Source organism: Lipophrys pholis (assembly GCF_963383615.2).
Source record: "Lipophrys pholis genome assembly, chromosome: 12".
In the NCBI taxonomy this organism is placed as follows: domain Eukaryota; kingdom Metazoa; phylum Chordata; class Actinopteri; order Blenniiformes; family Blenniidae; genus Lipophrys; species Lipophrys pholis.
The window spans coordinates 560,581-572,596 of NC_137641.1; the positions used below are offsets into that span (position 1 = coordinate 560,581).

The following is a 12,016-nucleotide window of genomic DNA, read 5'->3' on the forward strand; positions in this document are numbered from 1 at the left end:
GACACGCGGCCGGAGATCAGATGACACGACCACGAAGTCTATCATCGACCTCCAGCCCAGGGTGTCCTGGTGCCAAGTGCAGCCATGGACACTCCTGTGCTCGAACATGGTGTTCGTTATGGCCAAACTGTGACTAGCACAGGAGTCCAATAACAGAACACCGCTCGGGTTCAGATCATGGAGGCCGTTCCTCCCAATCACCCCTTTCCAAGTCTCACTGTCGTTGCCCATGTGGGCCTTTGAAGTCCCCCAGTAGAACAACGGAGTCCCCAGTTGGAGCACTATCCAGCAACCCTCCCAGGGACTCCAAGAAGGTCGGATACTTTGACTGTTGTCTTGGTCTACGGACCGTACAGCAGTACAGACCTGTCCCCTACCTGAAGGCGTAGGAACGCGACCCTCTCGATCACTGGGGTAAACTCCAACACATGGCGGCTGAGCTGTGGGGCAATAAGCAAGCCCACGCCAGCCCGCCGCCTCTCACCGCGGGCAACTCCCGAAAAGTGGAGTGTCCAGCCCCTGTGGAGGAGCTGGGTTCCAGAGTCCAAGCTGTGTGTGGAGGTGAGCCCGACTATATCTAGACGGTATCTCTCAACCTCCCGCACAAGCTCCTTCCCCCCCCAGCAAGGTCACATTCCATGTCCCAAAAGCCAGGTTCTGTGTCCGGGGATCGGGTCGTCGAGGCTCCTGCCATCGACTGCCACCCACATTGCACCTGACCCCTACGGTAGCCTCTGTGGGTGGTGGGCTCACAGGAGGAAGAGGAAGAGGGACCGCGTCGTCCCTTCGGCTGCGCCTTACCGGGTGACGTCGCTCTTCTCTTTGACGTTTCCATAGGGGCTTGTTGAACTGCTTTTAGTCTGACTCGTCACCTAGGACCAGTTTGCCTTGGGAGACCCTACTGTGGGGCATGAAGCCACCTGACGATGTAGCTCCTAGGATCATTCAGGTACTCAAACTCCCCCACCACGATAAGGTAGCAGTTCAAGGGGGAGCTTTTTGAAGGTGTTTGGGGCTTTTTACAGACCCTTTCCAAAAAATTGGAACATCGTGGAAAAGTTTATTTCCATAATATCATTCAAAAAGCTAAACTTTCATATGTCATAGATTCAGGGCCCACAATTCAAATGATTTCAAGTATTTTATTTGTTGATTTTGACATAATTTGGGCTTCCAGGAATTCAGAAAATTAGAATACTGTCAAGAGAACCACCATTTACTTCTCAGTTTTTTCAGGAAAAAAAGGAAAGAAATTAGAATAAAATCAATCAAAATATGGTACTTTCCAAATGATATATCAATCTTCAATACTTGGTTGGGAATCCCTTTGCCTTCATCACTGCCTCGATGCGCCGTGGCATTGAGGCAGTCAGCCTGTGGCCTTGCCCGAGAGTGATGGAAGCCCAGGTTTCCCTGATGCTTGCTGTCAGCTCCTCTTTATTTTTGGGTCTGGTGGTCCTCATTTTCCTCTTCATAATACCGCAAGGATTCTCAATGGGGTTCAGGTCTGGCGAGTTGGCTGGCCAGTCGAGCACTGTGAGGGCACGGGGGCATCAAAGCAGGTTTTGGTGCTTCTGGCAGCATGGGCAGGGGCCAGGTCCCGCTGGAAGAGGAACTCTGCATCTCCATACAGATCCTCAGCAGAAGAAGGTAACCCTCTCTGGGAGGTCGGAGACTGGAGAGGAATGTAGAAGTAACGTACGAGGAGGAACTCGTTCTCTCTCTCTGCAGGGAATGCTGTGTTTTCATATTGTGTTGGTGCTTTTTTTGAGGGGATTTTCAACACAGAATGATCTAATACATAGTCATACAGAACCTCTACTAGATTGTGTATGTCTACACAGTAGACATGCTCTAGTAGATCATTTAATAATTGGTGTGAAAACGAGGTTCCCACATATAGTGAAGGTTCTACTAGCATATGTCTACGCTGATGGCTCGTTGGAGCAGACAATTCACTACACGGGACAGATTGATGGCAGAGTTAATTTATTAAAAGTCCCTCATTACTCCTCAGACAGGACATTTCTTCACCAAATGGACCGTCTTCAGCAGCCACACAGTGCAGCGCTCTGGGGAGGTGATGGAGGCCGGGGGTGTAGCTCAGGGAGTCACGGTGCAGGTTGTTTTGACTATCGGAGTAAACCGGAGTACTGGAGGAGAACCAGCACACATGGAGAGAACATGAAAACTCCACGCAGAAAGGCTCCTGCCGGGATTTGCACCGAGACTTTTTTTTTAACTGGGACCTTGTGGCTGTGAGGCGAGAGGCTGTGGACTCAGGACGTGGTGAGTGGAACATGCATTGCCGTATCGTATTATTTTGTCGTTCATCGTTTAGACGCTTCCATGTTTTCTCCTGGTTGAAGGAGCTCTGCATCGCAGTGTGTGACGTAATGCAACGTACCACAACACGATTTGACGTCGTGCTGGAAATGAATCGTTAAGAAGAATCGAACACATTTAAGGTGTACGATTCCGATGGAACTGATCAATTGGAACCGGTTCTGAGTCGGAACCGGTTTTCGACTCCCGTCCCTAGTTTGGAAGCAGTCAGACGTAAACTTTAGAGACGAGGAGGCTCAGTTTGATGCAGACGCACCATTTTGTTCCATCTGACTCAATGATAAATGCCACTTGAAATTGCAGGATGAAAAAAGATGACGGCATTGTTTTCTTTTGTCAAAAAGGTCATGTTTTGTAGAATTTTCCCGACGTGCTGCATAGTGTTGTTCGACAGGTTCTTGTCGCGCTTCTGATCTACTCGCTTTGTCTATCACAGTCATGGTTTAAACACAGTCGCCGCTTGTTCGGGGGGTTCTGTCAAGGCTGTTTTTCAGGAGAAACTTTTGTTTTCCCATGTATTTGAACGAGAAGTGGGAGGCAGAGGGATTCGGCGTTCGGGGCTTTGACGGCTAATAAAAACGAAACCGCTCAACTACCAAAAGTTAAACAGACTTATTGAGCAGGAGCGTCTCCTCATTTAATCGTGTTTTGAAGCCGATTTGATATTAGCCCTCAGAGGAGATGGCGTTTGAAAGGTAAATTGCCGACTTCTTGGATTTAGGTCAGGGGGTATCAGCATGTGATTTTTAGGTCAGGGGGTATCAGCATGTGATTTTTAGGTCAGGGGTATCAGCATGTGATTTTTTTTTTTAGGTCTTGAGGAGAGTTTTGAGTATTGGTTTTATCTCCCTATGGGCCGTGATGACCATTTTAGTGTTTCTAGGTGGTGCTAGAAAGCATATTTTGGCACTCTGGGTGTTATTTTTTACATTTCCGAAAATTTTTAGCCAGTCTTTATGGTCATGCCGAATTTGGTGAGTTTTTGAGCGGGTTTAGGGGGTCAAGTTTTGGCTCAAAGAAGCGTCAGGAGTTAAAGAAAAAAAGATTAATAATTAAAGCTGCAAGCAGCGTTGGTCGGGACCTCGCCCCCTGGCCCGTCGGGGTCGGCCCAATCACGGCCTCTGTGTGATTTTCAGGTACATAACACTCAAAAAGGGCCAGGTTACGCCCCAGGTGTCCCATACCTGGAATCTGGTTTTATCTCACATGCTAATCCGCAGGGTGACTACGAAGCTGGATTTTCTCTTATCGAGGTAACTTCAGGATTAACTCTGGTTTTCTCTTATCCAGATAACTTCAGGATTAACTCTGGTTTTCTGTACTACGACTCTCGCTCACTTCTCACCAGGATAAATCACCATGGTAACTGACGCTGAAAGTCTAACCTGCTCTGGAGCAGGATATGTTCTGGATAAGAGGTCAGAGCTCCGCCTCCTGACCAATCAGAGCTCTTGGAAAATGCCCCGCCTATTCTTAAATGATGGTGGTTGGTTGGCAGGTTGAGCTCTGAGCTGCAGCAAAGCAGAGAGGAGAAAGTAATTGAGAACAATCTTTTTGACATAATAAAATAAATCCTGGTCAGTGAGGCTTTGAAGGATGTTTTTGTTCTTGACTTGTTCCAGGTCTGTTTATCTCCACGAGGGTTGATCTGTAATAATGAGGTTAATGATCACACCTGACAGAACTGCAGAAACATGAATTTATGGAAGCAGAACTACTTGTGCCATTGTGGTGATGAATTAATATTCCAACACAAAACACTCGAACAAGAGAAACTCAGCCTCAAAACAAGTGGATGTAAAATCTAAACTTAAAGAAGATCAGTGATGAAGTTCAGCCCGACACCTTTCTGCTGTAATAAAGTGAAATTGATTGATCAGCGGACGTGCTGTCTGTTTATATCGCCCATGAATTAATCTGCTCTAATCTCACCAAGTCAGCATTAACAAGTCAGGAAGGTTCTGGATTTAGCTGCAGCAGCAGTGTTGCTTTGAGCTGCTGGATGAGTTTAATTCTTCATAATCTCAGAGAATAACTGCTCCTTCAGTAATCTGTAAACTGCACAGCAGGATTTCTCCGTGTGTGATTGGTCATATGCTGAAAACTCCGCCCCTTTCATGTGAACACGCACACGTAGGTCTGGGTTGAACCAGCGAGTTGATAACCTGCTTCGTGGTAAAGGTGATCAGGATCACGCACATCTGGATCAGTCAACGAGGAAACAGAGAGCGATCCTGGTTCTGTTGATCAGGGTTCGTACAAAAGGCCTCTGGATCGAGCTCCATAGTTTCTCCCAGCTGCAACACACCTGAATGCAATAAGGGCTTGTTATTGGGCTGTTCTACAAGCTTGATGATATCAACATTACATTGAGGTGCGCTGAAGCTGAGAGAAAGCCAAAACGTGCAGGACATCGGCCCTCAAGGCCTACAGTGGAATACCTCTGCCGTATTGTATCAGTGTGTCTGAAAGCATCAGGTGGTTTAACATGCAGTACAGTACAGATCCTATAAAATATCTCATTTGCGTGTCCAGTGACGAGATGTTCTGTGTCCCTCAGAGTGGAAGCCTGCAGGATCTGGATGAGTGGGACATTCTGGACCCTGAGTTTCAACAGCGTCTGGATGATGCTCGCATGGTGCTCAGGCAGGAGATCCAGCGAGAGCTGAAGATCAAGGAGGCGGCGGAGAGGATGCGGCGGGCCTTCACCAGCCGCAAGAGTGCCTCAGAGGTAGAGGGTCAACTCCGAGCATCCAGCCGCAAGCTGGAGAAGCTTCACTGGGAGCTTCAGGAGCTCAACGCCAGGTGTATGGCCACTGAGAAAGACAAGGCCACAGGTGAGGAAGACATGGAGATTAGTTCTTTGATGGAATAGAGACACATTATTATCTTCATATAGAAAGTGAAATGGCTCCACTATACTGACATTCAGCGAGAAGGAATCCTAGGCTGAGGCAGTATTGTACATTAGTGTCACTTTGAGTCTAGTAGTGATTGTTGGTGGAGCCTGCAGAAGGATGAGTTTCTCCTGCAGATGCTTTTTTTTGTTATTTTTTTGTAAGTTTGAATTTTTTTACAGACTGAAATTTAAGGAAAAGAAATCAAATCAAATCACAAAAACAAGCAACTCCAAACAAACATTTTTTTATCCTGGATATGCTGGTACATTATAAATATTTTGAGGTGAGAAAACATATTTACAATATTAAATTGTGGTGCCAGAATACAAATCCCCTTAAAGTGCTCATGACACCAAAAGAGTCTAAAGAGTTTTTTTTTAAAGAAGTAGAAGAGTATGAGAGCGTGTTGGCGGGGGCGTTGGAGGTCAGACTGTACAGATTTGAGCCGAATCTTGACAATCAACCGAGCAACTCCGGCACAGATTAAGACAAATCTGAAGATGAGCAATGATGGTCAAGGCGATGTGATTGTGTCCATATCTGTTGACATTGGGAGTCTAGAGAATAAAGACTATAGATGTGATATATGATGATACATGTTCCACTCACCCGTGTCCAGACTCCACAGTGTGTCCAGACTCCACAGTGTGTCCAGACTCCACAGTGTGTCCAGACTCCACAGTGTGTCCAGACTCCACAGTGTGTCCAGACTCCACAGTGAGAAGGTCCCGTTCAAATCCTGGCCGAATCCTTTCTTTGTGAATGTACAGGTACTTCTCAAAAAATTTGCATATTGTGATAAAGTTCATTATTTTCCATAATGTAATGATAAAAATTAGACTTTGATTTATTTTAGATTCATTACACACAACTGAAGTAGTTCAAGCCTTTTATTGTTTTAATATAGATGATTTTGGCAAAAAAGTAAAGAAAAACCAAAAATCCCCATCTCAAAAAATTAGCATATTTCATCTGACCAATAAAAGAAAAGTGTTTTTAATACAAAAAAAAGTCAACCTTCAAATAATTATGTTCAGTTATGCATTCAATACTTGGTCGGGAATCCTTTTGCAGAAATGACTGCTTCAATGCGGCGTGGCATGGAGTCAATCAGCCGGTGGCACTGCTCAGGTGTTCTGGAGGCCCAGGATGCTTTGATAGCGGCCTTAAGCTCATCCACAGTGTTGGTCTGGTGTCTCTCAACTTCCTCTTCACAATATCCCACATATTCTCAATGGGGTTCAGGTCAGGAGAGTTGGCGGGCCAATGGAGCACAGTAATACCATGGTCAGTAAACCATTTGCCAGTGGTTTTGGCACTGTGAGCAGGTGCCAGGTCATGCTGAAAAAGGAAATCTTCATCTCCATAAAGCTTTTCAGCAGATGGAAGCATGAAGTGCTCCAAAATCTCCTGATAGCTAGCTGCATTGACCCTGCCCTTGATAAACCAAGTGGACCAACACCAGCAGCTGACATGGCACCCCAGACCATCACTGACTGTGGGTACTTGACACTGGACTTCAGGCATCTTGGCATGTCCTTCTCCCCAGTCTTCCTCCAGACTCTGGAACCTTTATTTCCGAATGACATGCAAAATTTGCTTTCATCCGAAAAAAGTACTTTGGACCAATGAGCAACAGTCCTGTGCTGCTTCTCTGTAGCCCAGGTCAGGCGCTTCTGCCGCTGTTTCTTGTTCAAAAGTGGCTTGACCTGGGGAATGCGGCACCTGTAGCCCATTTCCTGCACACGCCTGTGCACGGTGGCTCTGGATGTTTCCACTCCAGACTCAGTCCACTGCTTCCGCAGGTCCCCCAAGGTCTGGAATCGGTCCTTCTCCACAATCTTCCTCAGGGTCCGGTCACCTCTACTGGTTGTGCAGCGTTTTCTGCCACACTTTTCTCTTCCCACAGACTTCCCACTGAGGTGCCTTGATACAGCACTCTGGGAACAGCCTATTCGCTCAGAAATTTCTTTTTGTGTCTTACCCTCTTGCTTGAGGGTGTCAATGATGGCCTTCTGGACAGCAGTCAGGTCGGCAGTCTTACCCATGATTGCGGTTTTGAGTAATGAAACAGCTGGGAAGTTTTAAAAGCCTCAGGAATCTTTTGCAGGTGTTTAGAGTTAATTCTTTGATTCAAGGGTGGGTGTGGTGCTCCAGATGATTAGGTTAATATCTCATTTAGAGTACCTTTTCATGATATGCTAATTTTTTGAGATGGGGATTTTTGGTTTTTCTTTACTTTTTTGCCAAAATCATCAATATTAAATCAATAAAAGGCTTGAACTACTTCAGTTGTGTGTAATGAATCTAAAATATATGAAAGTCTAATTTTTATCATTACATTATGGAAAATAATGAACTTTATCACAATATGCTAATTTTTTGAGAAGTACCTGTATTTAGTTCTCTCTGTGGGCGTGTTGGCTTCCTCGGGTGCTCCGGTTTCCTCCCACATTCCAAAAAGCGTGCACCGTGAATCGCTGAGCAGGACCCTGGACCCCTATCAGCTCCTCCCGAGCGCTGCACTGTGGTGCTGCTGCCGTTGAGTCAATTCAGTGAAGACATTTTCCCTCTGGTGACTAATAAGGGACCAATAATAAATTAACACTGGTCATCCATCTCTTCTGTATATTGAATGATCTACGAGAATATGTCTACATGCTAGGCATTTCCATCTCACCAAGCTCTCTAAGAACCAGTGTTCATCATAGGTGTCTTTTATTTTTATTTTTTTTGCAATTTAGTGACCATCACCAGCCCTCCCTGAAGATGCATCGTTGCTTACTCTGCACCAGGGGGGGTTGTGTCACACCACAGTTTGGGTGGAGGGAGGGACTCCGTGCTAGGTCTACAATGGTACCAGTGGTCTAGAGCTCCACAATGATGACGGATACAGATAACCAGTGGTTTCCAACTATGCCCAGTGAGTCCTGGGGGCATTCTGCACGTCCGTGGGTGTCCAGTGCTCCTCACATTTGTGAAGTTTTATCCTCAAGTTTTCCCCCACTTGAAAGGGTAGCTTGCTTCAGAAGAAACTGACTGGAATTCACTTAATGACCATTTTGTTTCTTGTCTCTTTTATTTTGAAAGTTGTCCCAACGAAACGGGTGAAAAACCTTTAAATACAAACACAAGTAGAGACTCGTATGTAACCCACAATCAATAATTAATTTTTAGGCTAATAAAAACTTACCATGAAATTAAGCAGAAAATGGGTAAGAAGTATAAATTTTCCATACTTAAAATACCCCCAATAAATAAAATTGAAATCACTGCTCAATACTGATTTTAATTTTTAGCTTCTTTTAACTCCCATAAACCATCTTAAATTACTTTTAACTTTCTTCTTTGAAGATGCACATTTTTAACTGCCCTTCCCACTGACATGTTAAAATATAACATTTTAATGGCCTTTTAAACACGTGACTTTAACCTGACAGAAATCTGACCACATGATTCAAAACTTTCCAAACGCTCCCAAACAAAAGATAAATCACACAACATGACCAAAGGTTCACTGGCTCCTTAGTCTCCTTTTTCGTTTGATCCTGCAGTCCAGAGTCACTGCTCACTGTCTTCTGAGTGAATGCTTCCAAACTTTCCTGATTAGCAGATCACCTTCAATTCAATTTTATTTTCTTTGTAAAGCGCTAAATCACATCAACAAACATCTCAGAGCCTCTTACAATGATAGAGAACAGAACCCAACTAAACCTTCCAGAACCTCTTACAATGATAGAGAACAACAGAACCCAACTAAACCTTCCAGAACCTCTTACAATGATAGAGAACAACAGAACCCTACTAAACCTTCCAGAGCAGCAGATGGAACAAGCAACAGTGGAAACCAGGAAGAACTCCCTCTCAGGAAGAACAGTTCATAAGAAGTCCCTCTTCAGGAAGAAAGGGGGCGGAGCCTAGACTCTGGAAGGGGGTGGGCATCCGCCTTGACCGGTTGGGGGGAGAAGTACATGGGATAGGACAGGGAGAGAGAGGAATAGAAGAGGGAGAGAGAGAGGAATAGAAGAGGGAGAGAGAGAGAGAGGCAGACAGGCCAGAGAAGTACAAATACAAAGAAAAGTCTATGATGAGCGTTGGTCTGATGATGAACCAATCTCAGTCTGGAGTTTAAGGGCCGTGCCGTTGTGGGGGGGTCCCGGTGCTATGGGGGGGGGGGGGTCCCGTTGCTGTGGGGGGGTCCCGGTGCTTTGGGGGGGTCCCGGTGCTGTGGGGGGGGTCGGGTAGTAGGACCGTGGTAACTCCACTCTGGGAGTCTTGGGTCTGATCCCCTGGATCCTGCTCCCCTCCTGTCAGGATCTGGTGGCTCCAGTAATGTTGTTACACAGAGAGAAAGAAAGAAAGACAAGAAACAGAAGCTCCAAATGTAGAGTTCCTCCCTTTAACGGGAGAGAGGAAATCCCCTCAGCAGTCTAGGCCTAGAGCAGCTCAACTTAGTGCTCCTATTTTATTCCTAATGAGAAGCTCTATCAAAGAGGAAGCTTTTTAGTCTCCTCTTAAATAAACTAATGGTGTGGGCCCTTCGGACCGAGGCTGCTAGTTGATTCCAGAGTAAAGGAGCCATATGGCTGAAACTCCTGCCTCCTCTTTTACTTTGAAGGACTTTAGGGATTACCAACAGTCCTGCATCCTCAGAGCCAAGGGCTCGTGGAGGGTGAGACACTTCTAGAAGTTTCTCCATATAGGACGGAGCCTGGTGATGAAGAGTTTTAGATATGATCAGAAGGATGTTGAATTCTATTCTAGATTTGATGTGAAGTCAGTGTAAGGATGCTAAGACTGGGGAGATGTGCTCTCTTCTTCCAGTTCTGGTTAGTAAACCTGCAGCAGCGTTCTGCTCTAGCTGGAAGATCCTAACAGAGGAGTTTGGACATCCTGACATTAGGGAGTTACAATCATCTCATCTTGAAGTCACAAAGGCAGGAAGCATTTGTTCTGCATCTTTGAAGGACAAGAAGTTTCTCATTTTTGCAATATTCCTTAGATGGAAGAAGGCTGTCCTGGAGACATGTTTAACATGGGACATAAAGGACAGATCCTGATCAAAAATAACACCCAGGTTCCTAATATCACTGTGAGAGGTTAAGGTAATATTATCTAAGGTAATCAGACTATCTGAGAAGTAATCCCTGAGCTTTTTAGGACCTAGGATTAGAACCTCAGTCTTGGATGTGTTGAGCATTAAGAAGTTGATAGACATCCAGGACTTAACGTCCCTGAGGCAGGACTCTAGTTTAACAAGTTGGTCGGCCTGATTGGCTTTAACTGATAAATAGAGCTGAGTATCATCTGCATAACAATGAAAGTTAATGTTGTGTTTCCTAATAATATTTCCGAGTGGTAACATCTAGAGATTAAACAATATGGGTCCGAGGACGGAGCCTTGTGGTACTCCACACAGGACCCGTTCATGTATTGAAGATTTGTTATTTACATGAACGAATTGAAAGCGGTCAGATAAATATGATTTAAACCAGTTTAAGGCTAAGTTTTTAATGCCGACGCCATCTTCTAATCTCCTTAAGAGTATATTATGATGGACAGTATCAAATGCAGTACTAAGGTCCAGAAGAAGTAAAGCAGATAGAAGAGCTCTATCTGAGGCCATTAGAAGGTCATTAGTAACTTTTAGCAGAGCAGTCTCTGTACTGTGGTTCATTCTGAAGCTGGACTGAAGGTCCTCTAACAGATTATTCTCCTGCAGATAATCCTGGAGTTGTTTAGCCACTACTTGCTCCAGAACCTTTGACAGGAAAGGAAGGTTGGAGATGGGCCTGTAGTTTGAGAGAAGGCTTGTGTCTAAGTTTGGCTTCTTAATGAGAGGTTTAATAACTGCTAGTTTAAAGGATTGGGGCACATAGCCTATTGTTAGAGACTGGTTAATAATTGCCAGTATAGAATTATTGATTAGTGGCAGTGCCTCTTTCAGAATTCTAGTAGGAATTGGGTCCAACAGGCTAGTAGTTGGTTTAGCAGAAGAAATAAGGGAGTTTAGTTGGACTAGTTGTATTTGCTGAAAGCATTCCAGATGACTGTTAGGTTTAACCAGTTCCTCTGTTATGGGGCTAACGGACGGTAGGGTTTGATGGATGTTATCCCTAAGCCTTGTCATTTTATTTTGAAAGAACTTCATGAAGTCCTCACTACATATATTGATAGGAATGGTGGGCTCAACACTATTTTGGTTCTTGGTCAGTTTGGCTACAGTACTGAAAAGAAACCGAGGGTTGTTTTTGTTTTCCTCTATTAAGGATGAGTAGTAATTAGTTCTACTTCTACTGAGAGCTTTCTTATAAGTTTTGAAGCTATCCTTCCAGGCTATATAATCTAGCTCTGTTTTTGTTGAACGCCAAGTTCTTTCTAATCTACGGGAGCGTTGTTTAAGCTGGCGGGTTGATGAGTTAAACCATGGGGAGGACTTTTCCTGTTTTTTCATTTTCATTTTTTGAGGAGCTATGTCGTCTAGCGTTGTTTTTAGCATATCTGTCAGACTGTTTGTTAGGTATTCAATGTCTGAGCTAGCAACAGTATACGGGTCAGGAAGATTCACTGCTGATTCTATAGCAGAGGGAATTCTTTCCTTGAATTTAGTTACTATGTTATCAGAGAGAGACCTGGTTAACACGGCTTTAACCGGAGGGTTAGAACTATTTAGAACAAAGTCAAAGGTTATTAAGAAGTGATCTGACAGGAAATCATAGTGAGGAGAGATGGTCAGATGCTCTATATTCAAACCATAAGTTAGAATAAGG

At 44.7% G+C, this 12,016-nt stretch overlaps 1 protein-coding gene across 3 annotated transcripts in view; it reads left to right on the top strand.

Moving 5' to 3' along the window:
- The window catches only part of pkn3 (protein kinase N3), an 87,192-nt gene that overhangs the window by 4,749 nt on the left and 70,427 nt on the right, over positions 1–12,016 (top strand). For all 3 annotated transcript variants that reach the window (XM_080477494.1, XM_080477496.1, XM_080477495.1), the window contains exon 2: positions 4,907–5,183. In XM_080477494.1, coding sequence (XP_080333620.1) covers positions 4,907–5,183 — 277 coding nt within the window. The remainder of the gene's footprint in view (positions 1–4,906; positions 5,184–12,016) is intronic.